General features: G+C 53.7%; 1 protein-coding gene across 2 annotated transcripts in view; it reads right to left on the reverse strand.

Moving 5' to 3' along the window:
* SSBP3 (single stranded DNA binding protein 3) overlaps nt 1–19,262 on the reverse strand; it is a 146,194-nt gene extending 126,932 nt beyond the window's left edge. The window contains exons 1-4 of one of the 2 annotated variants that reach the window (XM_079776659.1): nt 19,043–19,262; nt 17,982–18,054; nt 17,699–17,760; nt 14,963–15,047 (exon numbers count right to left, since the gene is read on the reverse strand). In XM_079776659.1, coding sequence (XP_079632785.1) covers nt 14,963–15,047; nt 17,699–17,760; nt 17,982–18,054; nt 19,043–19,098 — 276 coding nt within the window. In that variant the 5' untranslated portion in view covers nt 19,099–19,262. The remainder of the gene's footprint in view (nt 1–14,962; nt 15,048–17,698; nt 17,761–17,981; nt 18,055–19,042) is intronic. The other variant, XM_079776660.1, reaches the window with a different exon arrangement.
* Between the last annotated feature and the right edge of the window lie 1,057 nt (nt 19,263–20,319).

Genomic DNA, 20,319 nt, shown 5'->3' on the forward strand with positions numbered 1-20,319 from the left:
ACTTCTAACCTCAAAGCACTGGGTTCCCATGGCTGGCTCTGTCCTCACCTCGACTCCCCACCAAAAACAGACATCAGGAAGAAAATGAATCAAGTTTTACAAGCTTCCCTATTTACCCAGAGCTACAAATCTATCAGTGGGGAAGCTTTTAAAATAAACTCTCTCCTAGTGCTGTCACTTCCTTTCTTCTATTTGCCATGACACACACACACACACACACACACACACACACACACATATATGCACGCACACACGCACACACCACCACCTCCTCCACCTCTCATGCGTTTTTTTTTAACCTTGGCTGTGGATCCTGAGTCCGAAAGAGGAATTCCAAATTCAGAATATATACCAATCCACCACTTACAAATACTTCCTGCTTTTTATTCTGCTCCTGTTACTCATGTGCCTGAACATACTCCAGTATAGCTCCCTAGGCAGAGACCCCCTCCCCAAGAACACTGGCTACCTTTCAGCCTATCACGCCGTCATGCCGAAATATTTACGGGGCATCTTCTAGGATGCTCTGCATCATTACCTCAAAACAGTACTGCCAGTTGAATGCAATCTCCATTTAACAGGTGAGGACACTGAGGCACAGAAGTTAAGCAAAGGCCTAACGATGAGTACACTAGGAGTCAAGGCCTAGAGGGGATTAGGACCCAGACCCAAAAAGCAAAGCTGCTTTCTTAAAAAAAACACACACACAAAACTAGGGCTCACCAGCCACTATGATGTTAAATCTTGAAAGCTAGAGGCTATTTTAACTGCTCCTTCCCAAAAGTGTCCTGGAAAACACAGCCAGCAGAAAGAAGGTAGAGGCTGTGCTTTGAACCAACGAAGCCATTGGGAGTGGCTCCTGGAGGCACAAGGTTTGGGGCAGTTTTCCCCAAGACAGGGAGGCTGCCCAATGGGTTGTCAAGAGCCCACAGCCCAGCAGTCAAGGGCCTGGAGGGAAGAGTCTCAACCTCTTGCTGCCCACAGGACTCTGGGCAAGGAGAAGTGAGGGCTGGGTGGCCTCCCTGTAGAGGCCCCTGGGCCTCTTCTAAGGCCCTCCAAATAAAATATCTCGTGCCCTCCAGCTAAGAGCTGACCCCATCATGAACTCCCAGGAGCTGGGAAGAGGGTGAGGGGACTGGAGGCCCCTTCTGGCAGATGAGGGGACCCCGGCTGTATTATGGGGTCAGGGGCTGGAAGCAGCTCAGATTTCCTTATCCCTAGCGCCAAGGATACGGATAACCCATATTTCAATGTTTTCAGGGGAGGCACCACACCATGGCATCCGGCAGAAACACAAAATGGAAAGAGCACTCGCTGAAATTCAAAACGGGCCTGCCCCATTCATCCTCAATTCTCTGCCTGGCTTTCTATACCTCTAAATCCACAAACTGGCCCCTACTACTTGATCCCATTATCCTCCCAAGCTAGACGCCCCTCTCCTCTCTGTCCACCCTCCACTAGACCTACAGAAATTCCCTTCTTCCTGTGGCCTATCTGCTTCCCTCCATCCCCAACACCCCAAACCTCAGACATCCCTTCCCCATGCCCCAGCTCTTCTTCACCTTGCTCAGCCCTAAAGCAGAGGCCAGAAGAACATTCACATCCCGTCCGTCCTTCTCGCTGGATTGCCCAGAGAGAGTAAGACCATATTTTATAAAAAGTTGGATATTGTTATTCGCCTGCACTAGTGTCTGAGATCCCACCACACTTAATATATAGACACAGTGGTTTATTTCCTCACTGAGTCCGTCTCCTATTGCCTAAACTTACTAGGTGTTGGTCAGAAAATCCCCTTAGGTCTACGGCCATACCACCCTGAACGCGCCCGATCTCAATCCCCTTAGGTGACAGACTAAGGGGGACTCTAGAAAGAACTCTAACTCAGTGACTCCAAAATCAACTTCTCCTTTAAAGCAAAAGCAAAGCTGCCAAACGCCAGGCCATCCTTCCTTCAAAAAAGGGAGGCCCTTTCACCGAAACCCAGTGTGGCCTCTTAACTAAAACCCCCCACTACTCTGCAGAAGGGCCTTCTCGGATTCTTTTCCTTCAAAAAAACATAATTTGCACATTGAGTGTCTTTACTTTCCAAGCCATTCAGAATTAGGGAAAGGGGGGAAAAAACACGTCTGTTTCTATTTGAAACTGTCAAAATTAGCATTCAGTAATTAAAAATCACACCCTTTCTCTTAATAACCTAACCAGCATGATACAATCAGGTTGTGCCAACTCTTTAATCTAATTGACTAATTACAGATTTTAATTTAGTCAGTTACTGAACAACTGTTGACAATTTGTTTTCATTAGGGACAGAACAGAATAAATATTTAGGCTTCCAGTCACAAAGACTCCTGCGATCGGCTCTCCACTGTGACCCCAACTTCAGAGCAACTGTGGCTCCATCGACATCCTCAGACACAGGTGCGAGCGCGCGGCTCTCCAGCCACTTCTCGGCTGCGGCCTGCGCCACACGAACCTGCCTCAGCTCCCTCTCAAGGCAAAATCCTTGCGTGCACACGGCGGCCTCCATCCCCAAAGTGCAGGCAATTCCCAAATTCACACACGTCACTCAAGAAGTGGCAAACACTTAAACATTGTGAAGGGAAATAAATTCAATGCTACATGTCACTGGCTTTTAAGCAACAAAGTAAGTTAACAGTCAAAATAGGTTTATCTGCATTCATCTCACTAGGAGGCAAACTGTCACATCTTTTTTTTTTTTAGACACACGTTTATAGATTTCTCCTAAAATGATCCAATACTTACGAGGTGCATCTCCCCCCTAAAGTCCCCATCTCGCAAAGTCATCCAAAAGTTTCTTAAAGTAACAGTGTGGTTCAAGGAATAGGGGGCCCTGGGTTCAAGTCCTGACTCCATTATTTGATGAATTTGTAGCCATGGGCTAACGAGGTCACTTCTCTGAGCCTCCGTTTCTGCATTCAAGGAACAGGGTAAAAAGCAGACTCACCCTGTGGAGTGTGGGGGGTTAAATGTCATACGCACGCACAGCCGTGCCCCGGGCACATGTGCAATAAATGCTGGTCACTGCTGTTTCGGAAATCTCGTCTGTATCCCTCACTGTCTCCAAGGGCCACATTTGGAAATTGAGGCCCCGAAGGAAGACAATGGCCAGTAAAAAGGCCGCACAGCCAGTGAGCGGGGAAATTTGGTTGAGAAAGATGAGCAGTGAACACGTGTGCCTTCGCAAGTCTGTAGGGATGGGGACTCTGAGCATCCTCTGGAGATGGGAGCTTTCTACTCAGTCTCACGCCCTGGGCCACCCATCCTGCATCTAAAAGCGTTGCCTGCACTGCCTGCTCTGCAGGGGATGACCTCGTGTGAACTCTGCCCTCCAACCCTCCAGGCTCCCACAGGAAATCATGAGGGACTTCCCTCCACAGAGCCCACCCCTGGCCATCCCAGAACAGAGCCAAAAGGAACCCCCTACACACACATTGCTAGATGGGTGTGAGAAGCACGGCACTGAGCCAGAGGTCCCCAGCCTGTGGACTCGGGTCTCCTGAAACTTTTAGGGCCCCTGGAGAATTGCTGGTATTTTTCTGAGCTCAGCAAGAATCAGGTCTGCCTCAACTGAATTGGAATCCAAATTCCCAATGTTTTTTCTGAACTGGAATTCCACCTAACTGGTGTGCTCACGTTGGTTCCCCTGAGCTAAGAAGAAGCTCTATTATCAGCAACGATATACTAGTTCTTGTTGTTCCTATTTCTTCATCAAAATGAGTGGTGACTCAATGCATGCAATCTGTTTGGAGTCCATAGTGGGTGGCAGGGGGTTAATACAAGAAGGCCTTGGGAGTGAAGAAATGGGGAAACTCTTCTTTAAGGTGTACGGGGTCCAAAGCCTGATGTCTTCTTCCTGGGTGAGGTCACAGAAAACCAGCCCAGTCCTTCTGCCCGCGGAGAGGCACAGCACCAGGCGGGTACCATACGACCCACAGGCAGGGCGTGGGCTTGCCCATCCTCCTCAGGACTCACTTCCCACCCTAGTCCTCCTTGTCCCAGTACCAAACCACCCCAGGCTGGGCAGTGGGTCATCAGTTAATGAGGGAGCAAAGATGTCAAATCTGGTAATAATTCTTAGGGAGGCAACGTGATAGGCAGTGAAGAGCACTTTAGTTTAAGTCCACCTTCAACAGTGCTGAATCCCTCCAGTGCCTCAGTTTCCTTCACTGCAAAATAGAAAAATGGGACTTAACCCACAGGGCTGTTTTGAGTATGACCTGAGATAAAACCTAAAGCACTTAGAACAGTGCCTGGCATACAGCTGGCACTCAGTAATTGTTTGCTGTTGTTATCAGTTCTTCCTTCATGAAATGGGAAGAAAATCCTGTTCACGACGCTGCCCAAATGGGGTAAGAAGGGAATAAGAACACTTTTAAAGGTCTTGGCACACAGTAAATGCTCAATAAACAACCGTTTCCTTAATTAAATAAAGGGTTCATTAAGCCACAACGCCGTCGTTTAGTAATTTATCCCTCAGCAAGAAACCGCCACCCTGACTCCCAATGGCTCAACACCCCATGGAAGACCATCGCTCCCTAACCGCGGGGGCCAGGCTCAAACACAGTGAAGTTTACCTCGTCTCATCTCTTCAAGCTGCTTTGACGAAGGTGCGGCGAGCAAAACAATGCCAGAGAAAGTACGCGGCGACAGTCAACTCGGTTTAAGTTCATTTTCTGTAGCTTGGGGTCAGAATCGACTGAAGCACGCTGGTGATCAAGTTTTCTGCAATTCCCTATTCCACGCATTCGCTCGCTGACAGAAATTCACTGAGGTATTTAAAGTGGCAGCCATCACAACTAACTCAAATTGTATTGACTTCCCCGATGCTGAAAGGCTCTGCTGAAACCATCAATTGGCCAATTCGGAGATAACGCGGTGGCTGAAATTCCCTGTCATGCTGTAAAATCCCCTTCTGAAGCCGCTCACCGGCCCGGAGACCCGCAGCTGTGGGCCCGGCGCTGCCTCATGTAACACAAGTGGGCTCGCCGAGCGGGATCTGGCGGGCAGCGCTGCCAAGAGCAAGGGCCTCCAGAGAGAGGATAACATTTTCTACTGGAAGCCTTCTAAAAGACAGCAAGAAAAGAAGGGCAGTGTGCACACGCCCGACACCAGGCCTGCCCACTGGGCCGTCTGCCCCCTCGGCACAGGCCGGGTGGCCAAAGCCACGGGAAGCCCAGGGCATCTCCCAAAGAAAGCTGCAAAATTCCGAACGGATGGCACAGACACAGACGCAGGCGCCAACCTCTTAAGTGGAGGTTTGCGAACGTCAGTGGCTGCCCAGGGAATCAAGGGCCCATCTGGCCACAGACTTGCTGTGTTACCACCTGGCTCCGGGCCTCAGTTTCCCCGTCTATAAATAGACAGGCTCCTTTTTCATGCACGTTTCTATGAGGTGATGGCCTGTTCACATTTAAAACAGCCTTCTCAAATGGGGACCACAATTTGCCAACGATTTTCAACTGCTCTCACCCGACTTCAAAAAAAAAAAGCTTGAGGCAAAAAAAAAGTCGGGCCTTATTTTACGTATTTTCATTATCGCGGACAAACTAAGGCTCCGAGAGGCCAAATGACTTACCCGAGGCCGTCTGAAAGTCCAAACCCTGTGTACTGTCCACGACACAGCTTTAGTCCCCCCATCACTGACCAGCTCACACAGCAAGCAAGCAGGACTCACGGCCCAGCAACAGGCCGCTGCTCCAGGCCAGTCTGCAAAGCCACACTCTGTCCGTCCCAAGAGAGCTGGCAAGGCTGCAGCGAACACCCCAGGCGCGGGGGAGGTCTGCCGCCCCAGAGCCTGCTCTCTCAAACAGCCTTTTGTGACGGGGAGAGAAGGATCAGAAGAAAACCTCAGACGGAGGCCGCAGGGAGCAGCCGTGCTTCTTAAGGTCAGAGGACTGGGAGACAGAAGTGAAATGTCAGGCGCTTCCCCCAAACACACAAAGAGCAGGAGATACAAAGCCTGCCTGCGAGCTATGCAAACAGCTGTCCCCCAGAGGGGAAAGGGGGTCTGGGAGGCTGGGCCAACCTGGGTCAGGCAGGAGGCCCTGAGACCTATTCTCAAGATTCTTGCTGTGGCCAGAGCCTGAGCCCTGCAGATGTTCAGACAACACCCCCCACAGGGGGCCGGGGAAGCCCCCTGCCTCAAGGGCAGGCAGGCAGGAGTAGCTGCCCAAGGCCAGCCAGCAGGGACAAGCTGCAGACTTCAAGTGGGAGCTCCTGCTTATCTGGCAAGCATCTGCTGAGCACCGTCCACGCGTGTTCAATGCCCCAGCAACACGGGGCACTGAACACCAGAGGCAGAGGTGTGGAGCGCCCCCCAGGCACCACTCAGGAAGCAAGATGGGGGGACAACCCTCTCAAGAACCCCAGGAGGTGGGGCTGATTCCCTCCTTATTACAGATCAGGGAACTGAGGTCAGCAATCGCTCGTCCCGTCGCCTCAGTCACCCAACCTGTGGGTCCCAAGATTCGACCTCAGCCTCTCCAGGCCAGTGGCTTTCCAAGTTTAGACTGAGACCCGCAAGAAGGCAAATTTCACATCACAACCCAGCGCACACGTTCGTTCGTGTATAGGCGCACATAAATCCCTGAAAACAAGTTTCCCAAATTAATACTTATGTTTACTTTCTGTGATACAGTTGTTTCATTTTCTGTAATTGCCCATCTGACCCACTAAGTTGATTTCACAAGGCACTAATGGGTCACAACTCAGTTTGCAAAACAGTAAGTTACCGTGAGCCACTTGTCCATCTCCATTAAAATGCGTATTTAACACGCCTGATCCTTGGGCAGGGATCAAACCCTTCTCATTTCTCAAGGCCCAGAGTGTAGCTCCCCAACCTGGGGGCTTATTCAAGACTCTGCCAGAGGCCCCAGGAACGGGGGAGACAGACAGGGATGAAGGTCAGGGCTCCTGTCCTCAGAACTTCCCATCGGGAAGGAGGAAGGGAAGAGATACAACCTGGACCCCCAATCACTCTCCTTCCGGGCAGCAAGTAGCAAGTGAGTAAGGAAGACATAAAGTGCTTGGGGGGGATAAAGGAAAAAAGGGCATGTTCCCAAGAGGGTGGTGCTGGCAGGCCTGGTGGAGGCAGCCACACTGCCCGCTTTACAGAGGGCTGACTGGCAAAGGTGCAGAAAACCCACTCAGGTGGTGCAGTACCAAGTAGGGACCGAAGGGAAGGGCCAGAGGGGGCTGGGCACAGTTCCGGACTCCTGGAGCAAGAGCAGTGGCTGGAAGAGGAGAAAACGGGCAGTGACTGAATAGCACGGGCCAGGTGCTGGCCAGGAGCAGCCACACGTGGTCTCATCTCGGCCTCACAAGCACGCGTGTGCTTGAAGAAGGTGGACGCAAACCCCGGGACCCAGAGAGCTAACCAACCTGTGAGCAAGCCAACAGTGGTTCATGTTTCACACTTCTCACCCCGAAACCCCTGCTCCTGTCCCCTTTTTGGCCATCAGAGAGTCAGGATTCACACAAGTGAGATACTAAGAATGATAGCACATTTATTTAGCACTTACGCTGTGTCCGGGGCTACATGTAGTGTGTGTGTGTGTGTATGTGTGTGTGTGTATGCCCACACGCATAAACTCATTTAATCCTCGTGACAACCTTATGAGGCAGGTATACTTTATTAACCCCATTTGGCTTAAGGAAACTGAGGCACAGAAAGGTTAATTAAGGTGCCCACTTGGCACAGCTTGTTAAGTGCAGCAAGGCAGCACAGGGCAAAGGAAAGAGTCCTGGACCCTGATGGGGTTTGCAGGTTTGAATCCTACTGGTGACCTGGGGCGTCTTTCCTCTCTGAGCCTCAGTTTGCCTACGTGTGAGATGACTAGGTGACCTCTGGTTCCATCACCTGCACTGAATATATTTCCCAGGGTGGGACTGTTTACCGACTCCTGTCACCTGTCCTGACTCTGCGTCCATCCCTCCAAAGAACAAGATCGCTCTGCACAAGTGTTTTTAAGCACTTATCACATCCTGAGCTACATCTGTCTCTTCAACTGGGCAGTGAGCAGAGCAGGCACTCAACGATGGAACTAAATCAACACCCTGAAATTCGGCGGTGTCTTCTGCTCCTTGTCTGGGGCCAGCTGACCAAGGCCTAAAGCTCACCCTAGGAAGGGGAAAGAGAAAGTAACCAACGCACCCAGGGCCAGTCTCCCATGCACCTTTCTCAGGCCCACCTTCCCCTTTAGGCCCTTCTTCGGAACTCCGCCCTCAATCAGAAGTCAGGGGAGGCCGAAGGCCGGCCAGGGCAGCATTCCCACAGAGAAGACAATGACAAGATCCCAGCTCAGGGGCTTCGAACCTGTTCATCCCCATAAACACTGACATAGCACTTCACAGCACAACAGCGCGTGCCTTCCTCCCAGCAACTCCCACGCGGGCTGAGCAAGGACAACCCTTTGCGCCTGTTCCACAGTCGAGAGGATGGACCTCAAGAAGTGAAGCCCCCTCCCCCCCACCTCCACCCCGACCCCGGCTAACAAGTGGTATGAGGCAGAAACTTTAATTCAGATTTCTGCTGAGGCCAAGTCGCCAGCTCTCTGGGTCTCACCATCCAGCTCTGTGGCAGCGACATGTGGGAGTGGGACAGGACCCCTCTGTCCAACACAGATAAGGCGCGCTGACACCTCAGGGGAGCATTTATCAGTGCCAGCCTGTGGCACGAGCCTGCTCTGCCCCCATGCAGGGGTGTGGAGGTGAGACAAGACAGTTGGGACGGAGGGAGGACTCCACGAGATGTCAGGGGAGCCCGGGCATCCGAGAGCATCACTGAGAAATTCAAGTGTCCAGTTCCCTATGGTCAACGTGCTCTCCCAGAAAATATGCTAATTTCTCCATGATATTAAAATTTGGGGGGAGAAGGGGGGGCTTTAAGGCTGTAAAGAGAAAGGGAACAAAATCACCAAGTACTAGCCACAGAGAAACAACCATAATATACATGTATCTACTTAACTCTCACAATAACCACCATAGCAGGGGATCACCATTTTCCCATTCTACAGATGGGAAAACTGAGTATTTGAAAGTCTGCCCTGCCAGGAAACGAGAGTGAGAATTGGAGCTCAGGTGTGCATGCATCCCAGCTGCCAGTCAGAGCCCAAACCCTTCAAATCCAGAGGATTCAAGGCTCAGGAAAATAAAAGCATAGCACAGAAAGAAACATTCCTAAAACGCATCTCACCGAGGCTACCGAAAACCCCATTACCGTGGCGAATCAAAAACAAACAGTCATTACTGTCCGTTTGCCGTAAGCTCCCAGCAACATGTATTAACGAAGTTTATGTGAATCGTCTAAAGTACTTGTGCCGTGGTCAGAATTATTACCAAACTAAAAAAGATTAATTTTTCTAAATACTCTAAACTCTAGACACTATAGTAGAGGCTACAGCTAGTGTAACATTTCTGTTATCTTGGCTGACAGGCCCTCCAGCACACACACCTCCCTTCCACTTCTCCCTCTTAAGACTTAAGCGCGCGCGCGCGCACACACACACACACACACACACACACACACACGCACACACACACTCACACACGGAGGTGGGAAGGTCGAGGAAAGGGGGCAAGGCGGCTCTGGCCTCAAGTCCCCATTAGAGAACCGGCCTCCCTTGGAAAATTCAGACAGCCTAAGGGACGCTGCAGGGAGAGCCGGGTGTCTCCCGGCTCCCTCAGAGCGGGGGCTGGCACAGAGCTGGCTCTCGGTCCAAGTTTGCAAATGCTTAGCTAACAAAGATGGCATTATGCAAAGACTGGTGCGCACGGCTGGTCTTGGAGTTCAAATGAAGTGACCACTGCCAAAAACTTTGTTTGGGTCCCCGCCACTCCCCCCGCCCCACTCCTGCCTTGAAATAAAGGGCAAAGATTTGCAATTTGGGGTCTTGCTGCCACTTGAAACCCATTAAAGTGGCTGCATTGCCTGGGTTCTGGCAAAATGCAATTCCAGTTACTCATTTAGTGTTTAATTAGCTACCGATGGAGGAGTCTGGCAGCCTCTGGGGGGTGAAGAGGACTTGCAGCAAACGGGGGGCGGGGGGCGGGGGAGCCCGAAGAAAGGATGCGACACGAAGTCTAAGCTCCAAAGGGAGCGGGGGAAGAAACGACTGTGTACGTTTTGCTTTCATAATCTGCCACACAAGGGTGCCAAGGGTCAGAGCCAAAGGCAACACCGTGAACTCGTCGGGACCTCTGGGCAGATAGCTACCCTGGCTTATCACGGGGAGAGCGCTCCCCCAGCTACCCAGAGCCCAGCTGCGGCCTTCTCCTCCCATCGCTGCCCCCCGGCCACCCTCTCGTGCCCCAGCTCCCAAAGGCTCTGGCAGGCGTGGACACTCCCTGCCTGGCAGGAACCTCAGCTCAGCACATCCAAGGAGAGCCCTCTCAAATATCACTTTGCTATTTCAAACCCACCAAGGACGCTGGACCCCTGCCACGGAGCCACAAATACCTCCACTCCCATGCACGCCCAGGACGCTTAACCAACCCGCCGGGAGAGACAGGTTCACAGAAGAGGGTGGAGGGGGTCAAGAGGGGGAACAGCTGGGCGGGAGCACAGGGGTGAGGGAGCCAGTCCACGGAGAGAGGCGGACTCAGGGGCTCCCGATGACAGAGGTCTTCAGAGTAGGGAAACAAAGGCGTAAGACCAGCCAAGGTCATGGGACTCCCTGTCCACTACACACCCCAGTTCCTCACTGGGGACCACAGGGGGGTTTGGAATGTGGGGCAGCAGCCCGTGAACCTCCTGAAGTCATGTACAAAGAGTCTCCTTGGTGGAGAAACACACATTATCTGGAAGGAAAGGCCATCGCTTTTAGCACATTTCCCAGCGCACCATAACAAACTCCCTTCTCAGAGCTCGGGTCCCACCTCCGCCGGGGACTCTGCAATTCACCCCTCAGGAACTTCAGTTCAATTCTCTGCTAAATTCAGTTCTTCAGCGAACGTGTATGGGCACACTCTGAGTCCAAAGCAAGCATCCTCCCTCCCACTGCCTGGCTACATGCCCTTCGACAAAGCATCGAAACCCCAAGTCTCAGTTTCTTCATCTGTAAAATGGGGACGAGACCTGCATAAAACCTGACCGACAGGCAGCGGTGAGGCCAAACCACAGCCACGTATTGAAAAAGCACTGTGAGGAGGACAGCAGCAGGAGCTGTGCGTGAACCCATCACTGCCCTTCAGCACCTTCCGCTTCAGGGCCTTATCTGCTCCACTCATTTCTGGCCTCCGAAAGGAAAACACAATATTAGCTGCCACCAGAAGGGGAAGGACTGCTGGTGGTTGAGAAGACACCAAAGACACGTCCACCAACCCCACCGATGCCATGTGGAAACGTCTGCGCCACAGAGGCCGGAACCCAGACGAACGTCTAAGAAAGCCCGATGGGACCGCACAGGCTTTCACCCACACTCTCAGAACCACTGCTCCGGCCAGAGGGGAGCAGCCAGGAAGCCACAGGCAGGGGCCCTGGGAGCCTCCTCCACGGCCTCGGGGCTCTCCTGACTACAGACAAATCCATTTCTCAGGAAAGTCCACCCGGGGCTCCACGTCCCCCCATGTTCCACGTCACCCGTGGTCAGCATCAGGGCACTCGGGCTTATGAACAATGAGCCAAGCAACCTGAAGTGGCCAGATGTGTGGGAGAAAATAGACTGTGACTCAAATACAAACTCACCAATTCAAAGAAAATTCAAACCCCCTCCCCGCTGAGTCATCCGGCTCATTCCGGGCCCGATGGCCTGGCCTTGGCCTGAGAAGAGCCTTTGAGATCACCCTGATCCATCAGCAACCTGCCAGAACACAAAACCACTTACTTCCGTCAGAGAGCCGAGACCAGGACCTTCCGACGGACAGAGGCCCTTCCCGGCTCTGCGGGAATCGGGCACGCACTCCTCGTCCAGCACTTACTACTCACGACTCATCAAGGTCCCAACCTGGTACCCGGGCCACACCGACGCCCCCACAAACCATGAGAATCTCTGAATCTCCTTGATCGAAAACGAAAGGCCAGTTACTGCACTCGTATTTATGCTGCACTTCATCTTCTACAAAGATTTAAGGTAACGCGTTAACCCACATTCAATTACCTGGCTCAAGACCACCCAGTGAAAATGAAGTCACCGAAAGAAACAACACCCCTCCAGTATTCCATTGGCTGTTCCAGACCAGGTTACTTACCGACCCCAAATTACCTACTTTTCCTTTCCTATGTAGTTCCTCACTCCTTCATTTAATTAGCACGCGTGCCTACTATGTACAAGGTATTGTGAGCTACAGAGATGAATAGCTCTGTGGACGAATGGTCTCTGGCATGGAAAAGATTAACAAGCCGTGGTTGGAAAGACAACCCTGAAGGAGAAGATAGTCAGGACAGGTGTTGCCCTGGACCTGTGAGGCCGAGCTGCTGTGCGGGTAAGAGAACCGATTCTGGAGTCAGTGATGACCTGTGCTTAGATCCTCATTCTACCACCTACCAGCTGTGAATTAACCTCTCTGTGCCTCAGTTTCTCCATCTGCAAAACAGAGTTAACATGCCTTCCCTCCCAGGGTCACCGAACCTACAGCACTCAGCACAGGGCCCAGCACAGGGGAAGCCGCCAACAGAGGCTTTGTATAGGTGGTTTTTATAGACACCGAGATTAAGGAGCGATCAGAGTGCACAAAAAACTATCCTGAAAATCCTCCACGACAGAGAACGTAAAAGACGGACAGAGTGTGAACGTGTACGAGAAGCATGCATTCCAGACAAGGGTCCAGAAAAGAGACTCCGGCAGTAATAATTCTAGCAACAGCAAACATGCACTAACTAGATGGTAGCCATGGGAACGCAGAGAACACATGAAGATTTGAGCAGGACGGTAAGAGTCCCTTTTCTTAAATAGTTCTTAATCTTCCAGTTGCTTCTTCGTCTTCCCAGCAACTCAAGGCTACCTCTTCAACTCCTTCACAAAAGAGACATTCCTTCTGTCCCCACTCATCACTCCATCCCTCCTCCCACTCAATCTGACTCTCTCTCGGGCCACAGAGCAGCAGCAGGTGGATGCCAATCCAGGAAAAGGGGTTTGGACCCTAAAATCTGCGAATCCCGGGCCTCATCTCTTGATAGCGTCTTCTCAATGCCTACGGCAACTTCAGAAATCACTACCACAATTCTGCTGCCATTTCTTAACAAATTACTGAAAGCCAGGTTTCCCAACCACCATGCTGTTTCAAGGTGGCAGGCGGAACCACAAACTGCCAAAGAGGGTCTCACATTACTTGCTAGAGCACTGAACGTAGTTAAAAATCATTAGCCTCTCTGAAAGGCAGCTTCAAAAGGTGGCACAGACACCTATATCAAGATACGGGCTTGAAATAGGCACACCTACCCATCCCCCCACTCTAAAATAAAACCATTTGCATAGCCATAGAAGGCTGGCCACACAGGAACTGGCTGTCCATAGTTTTTTGTTTAAAGCACAAGACTTTTTACTAGGTAGAAAGGTCAAATTCGCCAACTATTTTTCTATGACTAATACACCTCTTAGCCTCTTCCTCCTCCTCCAACCTCCAGCTCCTGGATGTTCCCAGAGCCACATCACAAGGGAACGAGTCACCTCACCTTTCACTACTGAAAGTTTACTCGGCCCCAAGTACCCTTCGCCAGCTTCTCATCCTCCACCCTGGAGAGGGCATGAGAACTGGTGAATTTCCTCGGCACTCCACTCCAAGGGCATTAACTTTTCAGTCACGGCAGAATTTCATCACATTGAATATTCTCAAATCCAGACCGCCTCCAGCTGAGCCTCTGACTCCTCGTGTTACGGGAAATTTTCACCATAAAGATATTCATGGTAATGGGATTTGACCACTTGTGAAACTCAACCAGATGGGTTCTGGTCTCCTAGGCCAGTTTCAAACTCTGCATGCAGGGGACGCAATGGCCTGGCCAAGGGGGTGGGCCCCGGTGACGTTCAGAAAGCCAACTTCCATGCCCCAGAGTTAGGGGACTATTCCTTTCCACTTCAAAGACAAAAACAGACCGCCTCTTCGGTGCAGGCGTGTGAGGCCAACGGGAGCAGACTGAGAGGAGGCTGGGAAGACCTCCAGACACTTCCAGCTCCCCCCAGAAGATCCTAACCTGTTTCATCTCATCAGAATGTCTGACACCAACCCAGGTTTGGAGCCTCCCCCCCCCTTGTTTTCTTTTTTGAGGGGGACTGCCATATAAGATGGACACGGGGCAGGCATCTCTCCTATAAGCATTTCATACATCTCAAGAAACTCATCCAGGTAGAGGGTGAATGATAGAACAGAAAGCATTACAACGTGATGACATTAAACATGTTTATAAGAATATTTTGAACACAGGATTATGGACGAGCCAAGGACTTCAACGTATCCTTCCTCTCAGTAGACACAACATGAGCCCCCCACCAAACCAAACATAAAACAAACACCCAAAACGTAATTTGAAAGATCACTTCCTGCAGAGTAAGGCGAAAGTCCATTTCACCAAATTCTCACTCAACACCCCTTCTACTCCAAAACACACATTTCCTATTTGCTTCTTTTTTTTTTTTTTTTTTTTTTTTTTTTTGCTTTTTGGCTGTGGTCATTTTTTCTTAAACCAACACCAAACTCAGTCCCCTCCCAGTTAACTGTCCACTCTGAACACAAACCGCACTTGAGCCCTGCTCAACGCCATTTAATTCTGCAGATAGGTATCTACACACGCGTTTGCATAATTACCACATTATGAAATACCATTCACCAAGTTGGAACGGTGCTGGAGGAGGGTACGGGGCGAGGGCAGCAAGGAGGTGGGCAGAGAAGAAAGGCAAGGAGAAAACAAAAGCCATTGCCAACTGGCTGTGTGCTTGCTTTTGGTCCTAAAGAAGTTAGAGCTATCCAACCCTGTAATTATTGCCAGGATTAAAATTTTGTTACTCACGTAATCATGAAAGGCTTTTGCTTCACTTGAATGTTCACAAGTGTCTCGCCTTTCAGGAGCTGCACAGTAAAGGTCCCAAAATACGCTGCAAGTTGAAAAATAAAATAAGATCAGGTTACTAATTATGACTTGTGTACACAACGGCAAGTGCACAATGCTCAGTGTGAACAGCACCCCGTCTCCCCGAGGCTCAACCCCCTCTTTCCCAGCCTTCGTTGGGCAAAGTTGGCCTAGGAAACAAAATGGACCTAACCTCTTGCAGCAAGCCAGCTATTTGTAATAAGAGGAATAGTTCTTATTTATCAGGCACCTACTGTGTGCTAAATGCCTTACACTTAAGGCTCTGCTTGCGACTACCACGGTGCTTTAAGACAGGAGACGTACCCCCACTTTATACAGGGAGCACTGAAGCTCAGACAGGTTAGTACAACCCACCCATGGCTGCCCAGGCAGGACTGGTAGGAATCTGTATGAGAATCCAGGCGTCTCATCTGTGCTCCTTTTGTCGCACCCCCGAACCCCAAATGGCTGCTTGCGTTCAGTCAAAAGGTTAAATTGCCAAAGTCAGGACTATGACTCATAAGCACAGCCAACTGGGTGGCTCTGCCAATAAAGGAAACTTATAGGTTCTTATTCCAGGAACCCATACCCCCAACTCTTCTGGACCTCACCCCCACTCCCAGCCAGGCCCCTCCCCCAAGTTATTCTTATGCAAGAACCACCCCACCCCATCCAACCAAAGAACAAGTATCAGTTTAGCCAAAGGTCAACCACGTATCTTGTCCTTTCATATTGAAATAGAGAGCCCTCCTCAGAGAGGCACCTACCCACCGGTACGGCAAAGGAGGGATTTGGAGGGGGTGGGGCGGTAGCTATCCCTGCCTCATCCCCCTCCATGATTTATACGGTCACTCCGACACTTCGCATTAAATGAGAGCATCCATACAAGTCCTTTATCGACCAGTAAAACCCTATGCAAAACACGGGGTAGTCACTGCACTAACATGAGGCCTTAGAAACCCTCTCCAAGGCCCAGGGATGGAAGCTGACTGAAGGGTACAATGGGCACCAGAGCAGAAATCTGATTCCTGCCACAGTGCTCCTGCCCCTGCTGCCAACAGCCAGCACAGAAGAAAGCATCTCAGCCGCAGCTCTGCCAGTCATCACCCGGGCATCTCACTCAAGGTGTATGAAGAACACCGCTTGGCCCTCTTTGGGTCAGCCCCACCGTCTCCACCCACCCCAAAGGCCGGGGTCATTTGCTCAGTGTCAAATCATGAGGCACTTTCTAACAAGACCACGACCGGAGCCCAGAACCACAGACAAGGCTGGAGACGTTTCAGGAAGATGATGGATAGAACAGGAAAATCGGGGACTTCTACCAGCTGCAGAGGGGGGCTCAAGCTGGTAGAAAGCTCAAGCTTTCTGTCCTATAAAGCTGCACGTATTCGATCAACTCCTCCACACACCAAAGATTTCTAACGTTACAAACTCCCCAGCCCCTTCGAAGTAACTTTTACTCACAAAGCTACGTTTCTGCAACCGAAGTTTCTGATGCTCAGACCTGTCAAACCAATCCACACTCCTCTCCAAACACAACCCCAGAAAACCCATCACCCACCCCAACAGGTCGAATCCTCCCGCCACACCAAATGCCTCCAACACTGGGCCGCTCCGAGGTTGGCTGAAGTAATTAAAAACTCATTTTCCCTGCACAAGGCAGAACAGACACGTCACCCCCCTGCATTTCAAAGAGACCTGAAACAGTAACCTGAGCTGGCGGTCAGGTAAACGCGCTAAGATCCCAAGACATGGCACTCCATTCTCCCGAACTCCACCAAAATATCAAAGCCGCTCTGCTCTCTTTTCCTTTTCAAAAGGATGTCAAAGACGCCGCACCGATCAGTCACACCACACGTCCAGGTCTTCCTCCACAGCAACTGGCTCCCCATTGGCTCCCCCTGACCTTAAGCCTCCCTGCAGCCTGCAGGCAAACCAAGACCAGACTGAGGTGGTCCCACACCAGCAGGACCCAGGGGCCTGGGGGAGGGTCACAGATAAGAGAGCCCCTCACGACCTACTAACGGTGCTCTGTGAGGTCAACAGCGACAAGTGAAGGTTTTCAGTAAAATGAAACTTTGTGGTTTTAGGGATGCTGGGAGGGGGGCAGCCCACAGAGCAGAGGAAGGTCCAGTCAGTCTGAATCAGTATCTTTAAAGGAAGTTGCAGCCCCTTCTTGCTTTTTCTCAGGGTGCCTGGAAAGGCCGCAATAGTGTCTCTCTCTCTCTCTCTCTCTCTCTCTCTCTCTTTCTCTCAGTTTTGAGTTCATAGTAAAAGAAAGGATAGGCCAGTTGTAAAACAGACCTGGTATCCCCCTCCACCCCGCCCCACCCCCACTCCCTCTAATTAAAGCAGCATGCAGAATTGACAAAAATCCTTCAAGGATTTTTTTCGAGCCTGCCTAGTGGCCGGGAGTGAGATGGAAAAGTAAGGAGTTTCTATCCAAACACCAGGCATGATTTAGTAGGCTCTCAACAGGAGGGGAGAGAGGAGGCAAAAACTTTAGGCACCAGCCTCCTCTGCCCTGTTCACAGGGCCCCGGTCTGAGTGCCCTGCTCTGTGCAAGGCGGAGGGGGAAAGGCTTGGTGGGGTCTGCTCCTGGCTCCCGCCTTTGTTCACTTGGACCAGAGACTCAAGACAAAAACACACACACACAAAACTACCACACAAACTTACCACCACCACGAATGCAAAAACCCAGGTGGTTCGCCCAACGTGATGTTTTTTTCCCATCGAATCTAGAAAGGAGAGAGCAGAGACAGCTTAGAGGAGCAGAGGGAAGGGGTGCGCGGGGGGCTTCCCGGAGCCAAAAGGCTGTGAGACCAACTAACAATAAATGCCAAAAGGTGATAAAAATTCAAAATGGTGGCCACAGTGGCTGCTCCTGAAAACAAAGGCTCCAAGAACGGTGGGGAGGAAGGGGTGTCTGGAAATTGGCCGACGGGGGAGTGCCACTCACCTCTGACAAGAAGGTCTGTGCGGACTTCTGTGCTCCTACGTGCAGTAAGTATTCGTAGACGTACAAAGCTAACCTGGAGAGGGGGCAGGGGGCAGAGAGAGGGGAAGGTGTCAGATCACACGGGGCAGTCGCTCCCGGACTTGCCAGCCGGCTCCCAGCCCTGCCTGCGCTGTCCCATTGTGGCCCCGGCCAGAGGGGAGCGGCTCGCTCGGCCCTGCCTGGAGCCGCGGGTGGAAGCAGTCAGGGGGCTGGGTGTCCGGGGACGCGTTACCTCAACCCGTGGGGACCTGGAGAGGAGCCCCCAAACTTGAACTTCCCAAGTGGCGTCGGGGGCCAAACCCACTGAAGTCTCGCAAACTCGAAAACCACCCGGACCCCATAGCTTCCCTACTAGTCACGATGCACTTCCTTGCGACCCTCTGCCCAGCGCCGAGGGTCCGGGGACTCGGTGCTGGACTCCAGGGTCTAGATGAGCTCTCGAGTGGGCAGCGAAGCGCCGCCCTCACTACCTCCCCCCGCAAAACAACTGTCCCCCAAGCCCAGGGCCAAGACGGCGCCGCCGTCCCTGCCCAGCCCGGCGCCCGGGAGGGCACGGGAGCAGCGGCGAGGCCGGGGGCAGGGAAGGGAGAGCGCTCCCGGCCGAACAAAGCCCCCGGTACGCACTCCTCACGCCGCGGGCGGACAAAAGGAGCCTTCGGGGCTGCAGAAGCCACGCGCCCCCTGCCCGCACCCGGTGGGCAAAGTGCGGCCACCGCGGCGAGCGCCCCGAGTGGGGCGGCCGCCCCGGCTCGCTCGCGGGACCTCGCCCACCCCCAGGCCCGGCACGCCCCGCGGCCACCAAGTGCCCCCTCCCCCGGCGGCGCCTCCCGCCGCCCCTTCCCCGACGCCCCAACCTCAGCCGGCTCCCAACAATGGGCTCTCTCCCACGCCGCCCGCCGCGGCCTCGGGGACGGGGCCAGGCAGGCGGCGCCGGGGCCCGGGGCGCAGCGCCCCCACCGCCCACCTGCTTCCCACCGCCCGCCCGCCCGCAGCCCGGCGGCCACTTGGAACATAGGGCTTACTTTTCCCGAGCCTGCCCGTCCGAGGGCACCGCCGAGCCTTTGCCTTTGGCAAACATGGTTTGCAGAGAAGAGGGCGCCGAGCCTCGCCGCCGCCGCTGCCGCTACCGCTCCGGCTGCTCCCGAGCTGCCCCTCGCTCCCGGCCCCCTCCCCGGCGCCCGCTCGCTCGCTCGCTCGCGCTCTCCTCGCCGCGCTCCCCTCCCGCCCCCCCAGGCGCTGGCTCCGCGCTCTTTCCAGCTGTCAAAGCGTCAGCCCCGGCCGCGGCCCCATCGCCCTGGAACTCCTCCCGCGCCGGCTCGGCCTGGGGTGCCGGTGCCGCCGCCGCCGCTCGCCCGCCGGCCCGGCTGCCCGCTGGCTCGCTCGCGCGCCCGCCCGCCCGGCTCCGCCTGCGCCGCCCTCTGCGCCTCCGGCACCGCTGCTGCCGCCGCTGCCGCTGGTCTACTTGGAGCTCAACCGAACGTGGCTACCCCGGCGAGGGAGCGGGCGGGCGTCAACGTCCCGCGATTGATAGCCGCGCCGGCCAATCGGCGCGTGGGGGCGGGCCCGGGGCGGCCGGGGGGACGCCCTGTCAGCGCCCAGCCGCGGCAGTCCCCGCTGCGGCCGCCGCCGAGGAGCCGCTGCCCCTGCTCCCGCGGGCGGACGGGGGGCGCGAGCCTCCCTTTTCTGTAGATGTGGGGAGGGGACCCGAGTCAAGATGGGGGCGCCCTGGTCTGCCGACCCCAGCGAGGAGGGGGTTTGGCCAGCGCTCTCCGCGGCGTGGACCACTGGGGGCGGGAGCGGGTTTGCGGCAGCGGCGGAGGGGAGGGGGCGCGGACCCCTCTGCTCGGCTCCCCCCCGCGCCACGTCTCTTATCTGCCCCTCACCTCCCCGAGCTGGGCCCGCGGCAGCCCTCCCTTTACCGCCCCCTCCCCTGCGCCCGGCTTCCCCTGGGCTCCGACCCCGGCCACCTCTAGACTACAATCCGCGCCCCCACCCCCGCCCCGGCAGCCCCGCCCCCGGCCACCCTCTCGCCCAGTCTGGTTTCCGAGCGCCCGGCCCGGGCTCCACGCTGCGAGCTGGGCGGCGGGAGCCGGCGCCGGGGCGCGCGGCTTCTCCTTTACTAGATCATTAAAATACTTTGGAAAGCCCCAAAGCGGAGCCGCGGGGGAATGGCCCTTGGCTTGCTTTGGGGAGCTTGGGGGAGGAACGGGGGCTTGGGCTAAGATAAGGGAGAGTGATTGCCCCCTAATTTCTAAGATCGGCCCGCACGGGCAAGTTAGCCCCTGGCCTTGGGGAGACA

The sequence above is a fragment of the Cnephaeus nilssonii genome (assembly GCF_951640355.1).
Source record: "Cnephaeus nilssonii genome assembly, chromosome: 7".
NCBI classification, from domain to species: domain Eukaryota; kingdom Metazoa; phylum Chordata; class Mammalia; order Chiroptera; family Vespertilionidae; genus Cnephaeus; species Cnephaeus nilssonii.